This window comes from Mustela putorius, unplaced genomic scaffold, assembly GCF_011764305.1.
Source record: "Mustela putorius furo isolate JIRA1106 unplaced genomic scaffold, ASM1176430v1.1 tig00000765_pilon_pilon_pilon, whole genome shotgun sequence".
In the NCBI taxonomy this organism is placed as follows: domain Eukaryota; kingdom Metazoa; phylum Chordata; class Mammalia; order Carnivora; family Mustelidae; genus Mustela; species Mustela putorius.
In genome coordinates, this window is record NW_025421470.1 from 8,907,346 (window position 1) to 8,921,630 (window position 14,285).

General features: G+C 43.1%; 1 protein-coding gene across 5 annotated transcripts in view; it reads left to right on the plus strand.

Annotated features, from left to right (window-relative positions):
• Positions 1-14,285, plus strand: part of SETD4 (SET domain containing 4) — a 65,084-nt gene that overhangs the window by 11,810 nt on the left and 38,989 nt on the right. For 3 of the 5 annotated variants that reach the window (XM_004762128.3, XM_045084529.1, XM_045084530.1), the window contains exons 4-11: positions 231-268; positions 2,949-3,037; positions 4,796-5,225; positions 7,271-7,445; positions 9,129-9,210; positions 10,480-10,560; positions 13,091-13,214; positions 14,050-14,180. In XM_004762128.3, the coding sequence (XP_004762185.1) occupies positions 231-268; positions 2,949-3,037; positions 4,796-5,225; positions 7,271-7,445; positions 9,129-9,210; positions 10,480-10,560; positions 13,091-13,214; positions 14,050-14,180 (1,150 nt within the window). Of the gene's footprint in view, positions 1-230; positions 269-2,948; positions 3,038-4,795; positions 5,226-7,270; positions 7,446-9,128; positions 9,211-10,479; positions 10,561-13,090; positions 13,215-14,049; positions 14,181-14,285 lie in introns of those variants that run through there. The other 2 variants (XR_200163.3, XM_004762130.3) reach the window with 2 other exon arrangements.

The following is a 14,285-nucleotide window of genomic DNA, read 5'->3' on the forward strand; positions in this document are numbered from 1 at the left end:
AAGCAGACTCCCCACTGAGCTCAGAGCCTGATGCGGGGCTCAATCCCATGAAATCATGACCTGAGCTGAAACCAAGAGTCAGATGCTTAACTGACTGAGCCACTGAGGCACCCCTGTTCAATTGCATGTTTTATTTAAAATGATATCCTTAAGATCTTGAAGGTATTATAAGTTTTTTGTTTTTTTGGACATTGTAGGATTTTTACCTTTTTTTTTTCTTTGTGTCTTAGGTACAGGAAGAGGGCTGATGAGCAAAACATCCCTACAGGTGAGAATTTCTCTAATCCTTGAAATCTAATGTAGATTTTGCTACTTTGTTTTTGTGAATTCAAATCAAGTAAATTAAAAATATTTAAGATACACAGCCATTTTTTACCCAAGGATACGTTTGAATATAATTTAGCTTTAAGTTTGCTGCATAGGAGACAAACCCAAAGTAACAGAGTGGAACTTAATTTTGTTCTCAAGTAAACAAGCCTGGATGGGCAGACCTGGGCTGGTGTGGCGATCCCATGGCTGTGGGAGGCCCAGAGTCCTTCAAGCTCTCTGTCCGCATTCTAAAGGGAGTCCCTTTCACTCAGGTCCAGGGAGTAGCTCCTGGAGCTTGAACGGCAAGATGGAACAAGGGGTGAAGAAGGGCAGGTTTCCTTCTTTTGAGAAAGTTCCAGTCCTGTCACATCTGCCAGTGACTGGGTACAGTCCCCTGGCTGTGAGAGAGGTCCCTTGTGCAGTGACCTCCCGATAGGATTGCACTAACGGCAGGAGAGAAGGCATGTTGGATTGGCAACTAGCTGCCTCTGCACAGCAAACTGTGTAAAGCAGACTTTATATATATATTTTTAAAAATTTTATTTATTTATTTATTTGGCAGAGATCACAAGTAGGCAGAGAGGCAGGCAGAGGGGGGCGGGAAGCAGGCTCCCTGCTGAGCAGAGAGCCTGCTGTGGGGCTCAATCCCAGGACCCTGAGATCATGACCTGAGCCGAAGGCAGAGGCTTTAACCCACTGAGTCACCCGGGTGCCCCTAAAGCAGACTAGATTTTAAAGAGCCAGGGAGGGAGCGGCTCTCATCTGAGAGGGTGTGCTTAGTATGCCAAGTACAAGCCTGAATAAGCATAAGCCTGAGTAAGCAGTGGGCAGAGCCTCAGAGCCTGTCCCAGGATTATCTTCAGCTGGTGGTGGGACCCCCTTGGCTTGTTTCCTAACCTGGAAAATGAGGAGGTAAATGACATAGATGATCTCCAAGGTCCACTTTAGTTCTTTCTATGCTATTTAAAGGATATCTAATGCAAATTTTCTGTGAAGCTAGAATTCCTTAATTTATTTTTAGTTCCTTAACTTTTTTTTTTTTTAAAGATTTTATTTATTTATTTGACAGGCAGATCACAAGCAGGCAGAGAGGCAGGCAGAGAGAGAGGGGGAAGCAGGCTCCCTACTGGGCAGAGAGCCCGATTCGGGGCTCGATCCCAGGACCCTGGGACCATGACCTGAGCCGAAGGCAGAGGCTTAACCCACTGAGCCACCCGGGTGCCCCTTTAAAAGTTCCTTAACTTTGAAATCCAGCTATCACTTACACATTTAGCCTAAAGAATGGTACTTTTAAATGTTCCATTTCTCTTGGGCTACTTTTTAAATCTAAAACTTTATTTATTTATTTATTTTTAAGATTTTATTTATTAATTTGATAGGGATATAGAGAGCACAACTAAGCAGAGCGGCAAGCCGGGGGAGAGAGGAAAGCAGGCTCTCTGCTAAGCAGGGACCCTGGAATCATGAGGGCCGCCACTTAACTGACAGAGCCAGCCACGTACCCCTAAAACTTTATAATTTTAAAACATACATGACGAAATTTACTATCTTAGCCATTTTCGAGTGTACAGTTCAATAATATTAAGTACAGTCACATTGTACAGTATTTTTATTTTTTGAGGAAACATAATTGTGTTCTGTTTGGGAGGGGAGATATACTTCTCATGTATATGGCAGTAAACGTAGGTAGTCTTTGTTTAGATAATGAAATGATAATTGGCAGTTGCTTCACATCTTTCCAATATGATCTTTGGTTAAACTTTTTGAAAACTGGTACATATTTTACGCCTGGTGAAATGCACAGATTTTAAGCATCCAGTTTGGTAAGTGTTAATCAAGAGGTTTACTGTAGTCAGGATATAGAACATTTTATTAAGTGGGTTATTAAAATCAGAAAATTGTGCAGTGTTGGAGCAGGAAGGGACTGTAGTGATTGTCCATCTTGATCTTGATTCACACATGAGGAAACCAGAAATGGAACCCAGAAGATTATTGGCTGAGATTATTTAACCAACTTAGATGCCAATTACAATGGAAGCTGGGATCTTAATTAACGTTAGGCTTCTTAATGCTTTATTTGTTTCTGGTGTCTTTGACTTGACATCTTAATTTTTCTTTGTGTTTCTATCTCAGTGGGAGGAACTGAAAACTCTACTTTTGCATGTGGTAAAATGAGACCCTTGTGCTGGCTGGGCTGCCCTTTTCTTAGTCTGTTTTGGCACAGGTCATATGAAGAGTAGGCGTTTGCTGGGAGCAGTCACTGGACACATGGATTTCACCAGATGGAGTTACTTTGAGTGGTTTCTGCCTATTTCCTATAACACTGTTTCCTGGTATAAGAAAGTGAAGTAGTGATAGGATCTGTCAAGAGAGTTTCCACATTCCTTTCTGGTGAAGGGCTGACTGCTAGTGGATGTCAGTCGTATAATGAACCCTTCATTCTTGTTGGGGTTGTAGTACCCGCTGTTGGAGCAGACTTGCCTGCATCCGCCGACTCGGGCTTGGGAGCCAGATGGTTGGTGGGCTCTTTGGTGTCTATGGTCGGGTTATCCTGGGTTCTTAGTAGATAATCGTGGACTGCAGGACACAGGTCCTTCTCAAAGTGCAGGTGTTCTAAACTTTACTTTCTTTTTGGTAAGGAGGGACAGATGATTATTTCGTTGCCCGAGAGTTGCCTGCTCACCACGGACACAGTGATTAGAAGCTACTTAGGGACGTACATTGCTAAGTAAGTGAACATACACACGCTCGTCTGGTGCACATGCTTGTCTTGTAAAGTCTGCAGCATTGGCAGATAAAGTCCTTTAAGTAAGGCATAGTGTGTTAGGATGAGCCCCTTTGTATACCTCATACATGTTTGAAGTGATTCAGAAGGTTTACTCTGTTCTCGAAGTTGTGTTCTTAATTCATTTTAAGCTGCATTTTTAAGGGTTTTAATAGGCTGCCTGGGATGTGGGCTCGAATCCTCATCTATCACTTACTAGGAAATGAAGATAAAGTGAGAGAATAGATGGCCGTCCTTCTGAGTGCCCCGAGTCCTCCTAGCCTGTGCTCCACACGATACTCTTCTTTTCACCCTTACTGTATCTGCTCGAACTCTCCCTCCACCACGAAGAGCTGTTGAGGTTACGAAAGTGTAGTTTTGTTTAGTGTAGAAGAAAGGAAGCCAGAATAGAAGAACTATTTTCTGGCTTTTGTTATAGTGGGTCTTTGTTCTGCGGAACTTGCTGAGGACAGCTTGAATGGGGTCCGTAGCAGAAGGGGTTTCTAAATTATGAGGGTTGTAAGATTGTATTGTTTCTTCTCAGAGTCTAAGTTCTGGACTTTTAATCTCCTTGACACGTTTTTATGAGGGCAAATGTATCTTTATTGGCCTGAGTAAAAGCAGCGATGCTCTTAGTATTAACATTTTCTATGTCATTCTGAAATTTTGAGCAGGCTATTTTCACAGTATAGGAATCTGGACTTTGAAGGTTTTTTTTTTTTTTTTTAAAGATTTTTATTTATTTATTTGTCAGAGAGAGAGTAAGTGAGAGCGAGCGCAGGCAGACAGAGTGGAAGGAAGAGTCAGAGGGAGAAGCAGGCTCCCTGTGGAGCAAGGGGCCCGATGTGGGACTCGATCCCAGGATGCTGGGATCATGACCTGAGCCGAAGGCAGCTGCTTAACCAACTGAGCCACCCAGGCGTCCCTGGACTTTGAAGGTTTAATGAAAACTTTTCTAAAAGATTACTGCAACATGAAATCTTTTTATTGATAACAAATAAAAATACCGCAGTGTGTAATTTTTAATAGAGTGGGTAAATTTAGGAATTAAAACTTTAGAACTGTAGCAAATATATAATGAGGTGATTCAGTTTTCTGTTAGGTTAGTGTCACACAGTAGAACTTTCGCAGTAGAAATGTTTCACTCTGTGCTGTCCACTGTGGTGGCCGTTAACCACATACGCCTGTTGAACACTTGAAAAGTGACCTACATGACTGAGGAATTGAATTTTAAATTTTACTTAATTTTGAATAACTAAAACTGAAATAACTACGTGTACCCAGTGGTTACTGTATTGGGTGGGGCAGGTATAGGTTCTTTTCCACCAGTTTTTGCCCCCACCAAGTTTGATACCTTTATCCAAGCAAAATAAGTGAACTTGGAGCAGAAGCTTTAAAATTGGAGAACCAAGTCAGAAACAAAGAGGTTGCTTGCAAAAAGGATTCTCTTGCAAACAAAGCTGGAACTTGGGGTAGTGAGACAGCTCTTGTCACTCATCAGTGTGACTTGCTTAGGGCATTTACGGTGGGATGCGCTCTGGAGAGGAAAGTCTTGAGGAAGCAAAACCCTCTCCTGGTGCACGGAGTAAGCTCGGCGTGCGCTGGCAGTTTGGCCACAGTCCCTCTGGGAGCAGAACAAACCACTAGGATACCTGTGTCTCTAGCTGATTCCATATTTTGAATCAAAGTAATTCTTTTAATCTGGCTTGTATTTTTTAAAAGGTGCCAGCCTCCTCCATCTCCTCTTCTGGCTCTGTGCACCTTTTTAGTTTCAGAAAAGCATGCTGGGGACCAGTCTCTCTGGAAGCCTTACCTGGACATTTTACCAAAGGCCTACACCTGCCCCGTATGTTTGGAGCCAAAAGTGGTGAATCTGTTTCCTGAACCTTTGAAGGCAAAGGCTGAAGAGCAGAGAGCCCGTGTGCAGGGGTTCTTTTCTTCCTCCAGAGACTTTTTCTCTTCCCTGCAGCCTCTGTTTTCTGAGGCTGTTGAGAACATTTTTAGCTACAGTGCCCTCCTGTGGGCTTGGTGCACGGTCAACACCAGAGCTGTGTACATGAAGCATGGGCAGAGGAAATGCTTTTCTCCAGAGCCGGACACCTACGCGCTCGCCCCGTACTTGGATCTGCTGAATCACAGCCCAGATGTCCAGGTGAGACACAAGACAAACATGTTCTGTTTGATAGGAAGGACTCTGACGTGTAGAACCTGACTTTGAAACCACGGAGGGAGGTGTTGCTGGCTTTAGGGAAATCTACCCCCACCAGGTATTTTTCTGACTTTTCTCCCAGCCCCCTTTTCCTTTCTGGCATCCTGTTCTTTTGTTTTCCCACTCTGCTTTCCAGGCCAGCAGAGCTACATCCCTTGATACAGCCTTAACCAGCAGCACCCCTCACCCCCCAGCTTTGGTGCAAAGTCCTCTTTCCTCTTGGCTAGTATGGGGACTAAAGTCCTGACTGCTCTCCTGTCCCATTCCTTGTTACACCTGGTGATATCGCTGTCAGTATCTATCTTTGCTGTGATCAGTGATTGACTTGTTGTCTCCGTCTCTGAGCTGTGTAAGGATTTGAAGAGACTGTGCCTTTTTCTCCCTGTAACCCAGTTGCGGGTCAGGCACCTAGTAAAGACTTGGTAAACCTTTGCTGAATGGATGAATATTTGTGGGGAAAAGGAGTCTGGGAAACATTACAGAATCCCTCTTTGGGAGATAGTCAGAGAGCTCGTCTGCAGCTCTTTCCCGAATCGCACATAAAGGTGACGACTTAGGGTAGGCATGCTGAGGTTGGTGCCTGGCTTTGAGGGCAAAGGTGTCCCTATGTCAGCTCACCTGTAATCTGTCAGGGTCTGTTAGAGGTACAGTGGCTGGGCCCTTGCTGACGCTTTTCTCTTCGTACTGCACCCCGCCTGGAGAAGATGGATGGCCCCCGGCTAGCCCACGTACTGGTGCGAGGCGAGCACAGGGAGGCCTGTACTGTGCTTTCTGAGGCAGAGGCAGTCTCCTTGCCTGTCTGCTTGCTACTGTTGAGAAAGATGCATTTCTGACAATATTCAGCAAAGGAGATGGAGGTTTGATGGCTGTTTCTGTGGCTGGTGTTGATGAATTAATGTCAGCGCCGTGCCTGTAAACGGGTGCTGGACACAGGGCTGAGTCAGTCCTCACTGGGGTGACTTTATTTGTATCGGGCCGTTAGTGCGTTTGTGCTCTAAGCCAGTGATTCGACAGCCTTCATAGGGGCCCCACAAACTACAGCCTGTGGGTATGTGGCCCAGTGGCCCCGGCAGAGCCTAAATTACTTGCTCGTTGGCCCTTTATGGAAAAAAGATTGTTGACCCTTGGTCTAAAGCGCATTACCTCCTGCTTTTGGCAAGTAACTTGAAACCGTGGCCCTAGTCTGTTGATGTTGCAAGCTGAGAATTTCAGCCCGGTTCCTCCTCCTCGTCCTCACTGGGCTTTACTGTGGAGTGTGGCGGCCTCAGCTCTTGTACCCCTCCTCAGTGTGGAGGGCAGGTGGATCATCTTGGTTCTTTCCTCTGCAGTCTGTTAACTAACAGAACTGTCAAAAAATCCCTATCATTGTGTCAATCAGTATCCTGCTGCCCGAACGCTGTGTATCCTGAGGCCTGAAATTCATGTGTTGCCTTGACATCTTTGGGCATCACAGGGCCCCAGGGGTCTGACTGTGAGTTCCTCTGCTCTCCCTGGATATGCCCCCAACCCAGAGGGAAAGGCCCCATCACCCGGCCCTCAGCCTAATGGTTTCTTCTTCCTGTCTGCCTCTTCACGCGAGCGCTCACATCTCCCCGCAGGAGACGGGGTCACTTCCTTTTACTCCCGAGCCTGCTTCCTGTGGCTCCTGCAGGTCCCACAGTTCCCAAGCGTAGCCCCTGTGTGGCTGGGGTGTCCTTACCTAGGCTGTATATGTGACTGGTGAACCACTCTCTGGCGTACCTGTCTGCTTTCACGTGTCCTGCATCTGGCCATCCTGAGAGCCCTTGGGCAGGCCACCTCCCCCTCACTGAGCGGGGACGTGGAGGCACCCAGGAGCCCCAAGTGCAGGGCTGGCATGTTCCCATATGTGGTTGAATTCACACTGTGATGAGAGTTTGAAAGCTGCATCTGACTTTAATACAGCAAACTTAATATTTTCAGTTTTATGCTTGGCTTTAAAAAAATCGTTAATGATTTTTTTTGCCTAGGTAAAAGCAGCATTTAATGAGGAAACTCGCTGTTATGAAGTCAGAACGGCTTCAGGCTGCAGGAAGCATGAACAGGTGTTCATCTGCTATGGCCCCCATGATAACCAGCGGCTGCTCCTGGAATACGGATTCGTGTCCATCCAGAATCCTCATGCTTGTGTTTATGTCTCAGCAGGTTGGAAGCAGCTTTGTTCTTACTACGAAGATACAGTCCTTTTTTTTTTTTTTTTTTTAACGCCATCTGAGGATGTGGATTTTTTAAAGTTTTAGTAAAAATGGCAAAAACCTTAAAATGTGTATCATTTATTTTCCCCTAGGTAGGGGAAGGCACTCACTGACCATGTAATTTGAATGTTGAAGTGAAAAACAAGGCTCTGGTCACTACCAAGGAAAGGAAGAGCTGAGAAAAGTTGTTGCATTAGGTCAGACAGTAGAATGGGAGAAAAGAAAGACCACTGAGGAAATGAATATAATATAACATTTAATATATAATATATTAATATTACTAATCAATTAATATAGTAATATTTTAATAATTAAAAAGATGGGAAGAAATGGTAACTTTTGTTCACTGTCACTAAATACAGGATAGATTAGAGAAACAAAAAACTTAAAAAATTAAATTTAAGCATTTACTGTGTGATTGCTTCTCAGCCTTTTGGCTAAGATCATGTCTAGTATCTTACCAGTTTGTATGAGGTGCTATGACAGGGATAAATATATTACATAGTTATTGTCTTGGAGGTTAATGCCATGATGATATATTGATTTCATTTATGTTTTTCTGTGACCTACTAATTAGCCATCATCAGTATTACTATTTTTGAAAATAAGAATTTAGCTGTTAAATTAATGCTGTGGAAATTCCAAATATACTATTAATAACAGTATATAGAAAAATGTTTCTTTCCCCCTTCTCCTGAAGCAGCAGAGGAGTAGTTTGTAGAAATATGGCCAGAGATTTACTGACTGTATAATTTGGGGTAGTTTTAATATAAGTTGTATGAAGTAGAAACTTGTTCAGGGTGAAACTACTCGGTCCTATAGGCAGAATAATAGTGTTATTTCTCAAAATAGAAATTAAAAGCAAAAACTGGGCCTTGCTGGGTCTCTTGGACAACTAGCTTTGAGATTAGCCTCCTGGTACCAGAATAATTTTAATATTGTTGACCATGAAATACTGATTTGCAAAGTTTGGACACAATTTACATTTTAGTTATTTTTACATTTTTAAAACCAAGACATAGAAATATAAAAGAGATTTTTAAAAACAGAAAAATCAGTCATTACCCTGCTATCTCAACAAGTTTTGTTAATTTTTACATGTTCACTTTTAATTGCTTATGATTATAATCACTAATACCCAATTTCGAATTCTGACTTTTGGAAACATCATTATAAACAATTATTCATGTTTGTAGTGGGTAGTGGGTTTAACTTCCTGCATCTGCCACTGTCTTAATTACCAGGTTTTGTGGGTTAATTTGCTTAGTGGGAATGTGTGTTGAGGTTATGGATGTTTTCCTCCCTGCCCTGAAATTCTGTAGCTTTCCAGGGGTTAATAAAGATCTTGATTTGGACTTGATTGGAGATTTTTGGTGTGAATTAGGAAAAACTGTTTACATGTCTTTTTTTTTGAAATTTTTATTTTACTCTTTTTAAAATTATGTTCAGTTAGCCACTGCGTAATACATCATTAGTTTTTGATGTAGTGTTCAGTGGTTCATCAGTTAATGCACAACACACATTGCATGTCTTGATTGTTGGTGGAAGGGAAAGTAATTGTAGAAGGCCCACACTTTTGTCTGATGACACCCTAAATTTCCTTTTTCTGTTTCCTTTTTTTTTCTTTTTGTAGATCTACTTGTTAAATATCTGCCATCAACAGATAAACAAATGAACAAGAAGATTTCCATTTTGAAGGATCATGACTTTATAGAGTAAGTATTTTCTCTGTCTCTTAAAATTATTTCTTCAGGAAACTGGTAAGAAAATTGAGGTAGCATTTCTAGAGATACGAGATACATCCAGACTGTATCAGTTGACAGGTAGGTATTTATTGAGCATTTACTATGTGTAGTAAATTGTGCTTCATGTGGGGCACACAAAAAGTGTAAAGATACTTTTCAAGAAACTTACTTGGGGACATAAGATACAAAGTTGAAGTATTATTGTACTAAAAGAAAGCCCTATTTGTATAAGCCCTGTTTGTATGGATTGGTAGCCAGGTGTTTGTCTCCAATACGTGGTCAGTGGGATGGCATTGGGCTCCTGCAGGCCAGGCTGGCTCTTGGTCAGTCACTCAGTAACATGGTGTAGGCACTTAGGGTGCAGGACTGCCGGTGTTGGCTGGGTGATTCCATGCCAAGTGGAGACTCTCTCAGATTTTCTTCTCTAAATAAAATGAAGTTTTACATGGTTCCAGTAGCAGTGTGAGGGCACTCTGACTGTGGTGGTTACCATTTGTTTGGTGCCCAGGGAGCTCTGATTCTTCATCTTTCATCTCCCTAGGACCTGTGGCACTGACCCTCTTCCTCTGGCTTCCTCAACCAGATTGTAGCTCCTTACTGAAATCAGTGGGAAAGTTGTTTTTTTATCCCTCCCCCCCGCCTTTTTTTTTTTTTTTTTTTTTTACTTAAAGACTTTTATTTGAGAGAGAGAGGGAGAGGGAGCAGAAGGAGGGGCAGGCTCTCCACTAAGCAGGGGGCATGCCGATGTAAGGCTTGATCCCAGGACTCCCCGGGATCATGACCTGGACTGAAGGCAGACCTTTAATCACCTGAGCCACCCCAGCTCCCCTTTTACATTTTTTTTTTTTTAAGATTTTATTTATTTGACAGAGCACAGGTAGGCAGAGCAGCAGGCAGAGAGATTGGGGAAAATAGGCTCCATGCTGAGCAGAGAGCCCGATGTGGGGCTTGATCCCAGGACCCTGAGACCATGACCCGAGCCTAAGGCAGAGGCTTAACCCACTGAGCCACCCAGGTGCCCCTACATTTTCTTTTTAAACAGAAATTATTATTTTTTTTTCCTGCTCTGGCTTTGTTCTTAAGTATTTGCAGACTTAATTTTCTCTTTTGCCTTTGTGACCAAGACACAAGTTACATAATGTTTAGCCCTTCAGAAAGTGTTTGGCTCTTCAGCCATTTGCCACGGTGTCATGGGGTACTGAAGTGACTGATGTGTTCTTATTTGTTTTTATGCTTTAGAAATTTAACATTTGGATGGGATGGACCATCTTGGAGGTTACTCACAGCTCTTAAGTTGTTATGTCTGGAGGCTGAAGAATTGTAAGTGTTGTCTGTGTTGGTTGTGAGCTGTAGTTACAACCTGTATATAACCTTGGGGCTTCTCTTGGCGTACACTCAAATACCCAGCCTGGGAGGGGAAAGGAATGCCATTGTATAACGGGAGGCTGATTCTTTAGGGAACTTGCCCATGTCCTGAGCATTTCACTTTTAAGTTTTTACCATTTCTGGAATCTGGCTTTAGAGTCAAAATCAGAATACATGACCCTGAGAACTTTTTATTTTCAGGTATTTTTTTCCCTGGTGACCTGCAGTTGTTGAGAGTTGATTTTTTAAAAAAGATTTTGTTTATTTATTTATTTGAGAGGGTGAATGCTCATGTGACATGTGAGTGGGGGAGGAGCAGAAGGAGAGGGGGAGAGAGAATCTCAAGCAAGCTCTGTGGAGCCTGACACAAGCTTCAGCTCAGGATGCTGAGATCATGCACGACCTGAGCTGAAATCAACAGTCAGATGCCCAACTGACCAAACCCCTCAGGAAACCCTAGAATAAATATATATATTTCTTTTCATAGAGTAAATATTTTTAAAAAATGTGAGCCTTGGCACTGTTCAAAGGGGAAGTCCAGAGTAGCAAGTTTTGTCTTTGGGCAAACAGCTCCTCCGCTCTGGTTCTGCCACAGTGCGCAGATCCAGCCCCCTGCTAAAGGAGAGGCCTGGAAATTTCCATGGGGAAGGCAGGTAGAGGGGAAGCCTGGGTGGAGACACACGTCTTGGTTAGGCTCCTTAATGTTACCTTGAGGCTGCTGGTTCCTCCCCCAGCGTGGAAAGGACTGTCCACTGCACAGTGCAGGGACTTCTTCAGCCTGGGTGCATTGCTTTGCAAAGGCTCACATGAGAGGAACCATAGGAAAGGAGGAGTTGCTGAGGATACTGACCCCTTCCTCCAGCAGTTGGGAGGGACTAAAGGAGCTAATGCATAGAGTTAGCCCTTGGAACAGGGCCTCGAAGTATTTGGCGCTCATTGAGTAACTCTTGTCAGGATAATGCTTACCTCTTCTGCTGTAAGGACTCAGAGAAAAAATGACTTCCTCATCTCAACCCCAGAAATAGTTGTGTTTATTCTCAGCAGATGGTGTGTTTTTATCTTACAGCCGCTGTGGATTCTGTATCTGATAGTTTCCTCTGTGGTTTGCTAGAGAACTCAGTGGCAGATTTGTGGCCTGTCCAGACATGCAGGGTTTTCAGGCGCGCACTTTATCCTGGCTTATTTGACCCTTCCTCGTTCACCTGTCCTTTGGTCTTGTGTTCACTGTCCGTTCATCTTAACCTTGTATTTCCTCTCCGGTGTGCCCTTGTAAGGTTCTGTAAATCCTTCATGGCAGAGGGTCTGAGAGGACACCCCGAGGCCCCTTTTCCTCCCTCTTTGAGTTCCTCCTAACAGTCTGGAGTGATGCGGCAGAACAGGTGGCGGTTTGGCCGAATGTTGTTCGCATGCGGTTTCTGCCTCTCCTCAGCTTTGTCACCTAGAGTGAGTTCCTTCCCATTCCCAAGTCTTAGTTTGTGTCAAACTTGGGGATACTAAATGCCTTCTCTACTAGGTAATTGTGAAGAGTTAATTAGATAGTTGTTTTATAGGAAACCCCGTGCCGGGCAGATAGTGATTTCCTTCCTTCTTTTCTTCCCTGAGAACTTAGCTATTCCTGAGGTTTCCATTGTTTCTGAGGCTGAAGACTTTGTCAGATTTCTCCATGGCTTATGAGCTGTCCTGAATTTCTAAGTGACATCTGTATACTTCCACTCTGATGGGGCAATTTTCACCTTATCTTTCCCCTCCTAAGCCATTCCGCTTTGGACTCTCAGCATCCAGAATTTATTCCTTCACCCTCTTCCGCTCTGCTTAGTGCTTCTTGCCAGCACGTGGTTTTGGCTCTGCCCTTGTCTGGCTCGGCATCTTGCTGTGGCTCCCTCTCGCTTACCCTGCAACACTTCTACTCCTCTGCCTGAAGGGAATTGGCCCCAGGTGCCCCTGGAACCGCATTTCCTGCGTATTTTCACAGTGTAAAACGGGAATGACCTCCCTGCACAGAAGGCCTTCACTCTCCATTCCATCTCCAGAGCCTTTTACCTTGTGAAATGTGTTCTCTTCAGTTTGCCGTAGTTTAGAAACGACTGTCACTTGAAGAAAAGGAAAGTTCTACTGTCTTTGCTCCTCAGCCTTAGTCCTTGTGTCTAAGGACGGAAGTCACCTCCGTCTTCTGTTCTGTGTCCGTGCCTGGTGGACATGTCGCACTCACTCGCGTGCCTGACACAGTTGCAGCGATAATCAGATTCAGTCCCTCCCTACAAAGCGTCAGTCCCCTTGATTCTTACTATCCATTGTTTCTCCTCCTTCTGTACCTTGTCTGCTGCAACAGGAGCTGCATGTGCTAGATGCTTTCAGGGAATGTGCTAATGGAATGCGTTTATTATGCTTCTGGAAAAATTGGAGAAGAGTTATGTTGAAGTGTAAAAAGCCTTCTTTATCTTTTGAGGGCCTGCTGACATTACCTTATTGAACAATTTGGTTTTAGTACATGCTGGAAAAAAATACTTCTTGGGGAAATCATTTCAGATACAAATGAGAAGAGAAGTTTGGTTATAGCCCAGAAAATATGCCATTATTTCATAGAGGAAACCAATGCTGTGCTGCAAAAGGTATGTTTCTAGAATACTGCATTCTTTTGATGCCTTAAATAGATGAATGTTGATGTAATTTCTGGGGTTTTTGACTGTTAACATTGTGCTTATAGATTCAGTAGGTAAAATTATTGCATGAATTTTCAAGTACTTTTAAAAATATTTCTATTTAGTAGTTGTTTTCATTAAATGGGAAATATTTTTTCAAAAAGATTGCATTTTAATTTTAAATATAATTTTAAATTTATTTTAATTTTAAAAGATTTTAAAAAATCTCTTTTTAAAAAGATTTTATTTATTTGAGATAGGGAGAGAGAGAATGAGCAGGGGGAGGGGCGGAGGGATAAGCAGACTCCCTGCTGAGCAGGGAGCCCCAGTGGGGCTTGATCCCAGGACCCTGGGATCCTGATCTAAGCTGAAGGCAGGCAGTTTTACCCACTGAGCCACCCAGGTGCCCTGAGAAACCAGCTCATTTTAATGAAAACATTACTGAGATTGAAAAATAATTTTAATGAACCTTCAAGACATAATGCTCAGTAAAATAAACCAGAATACAAGAAGACGAATGTTGTATGATTCCACTGTCCAGCATAGGCAAACTCATAGGGACAGAAAGTAGAGTAGAGGTTCCCAGGGGCTGAGGGTGAGGGGAATGGGGTTTGTGTGTAATGGGTGCAAAGTTTCTGTTAGAGACATTGAAGGACTCCTGGAGACACGTAATGGTGACAGTTACATAACACTTAGAGTGTATTTAATGCCATTGAACTGTACATGGAAAAGTGGTCATAATGGTAAATTTTATGTTTGTTTATATTTTACTACAGTAAAAAATTAATTTTAAAATACTTTCCAGGTTTCTCATATGAAAGATGAAGAAGTGGCTTTGCTAAACCAACTAACTTTGGTAGAAACACTGTGGACAGAAGAGCTAAAGATTCTGCAGGCCTCTGCTGAGATTCTAAACAGTTTGCAAATGCCTTTTAGGTAACTTCACCTAATGCGTTGCGTTGGGTCACTTCCTGTGGTGGGTGTGACAAACAAAGATTTATTTTGTATAGAATCATTTATAGTCAGTGAATGGTTTCTATT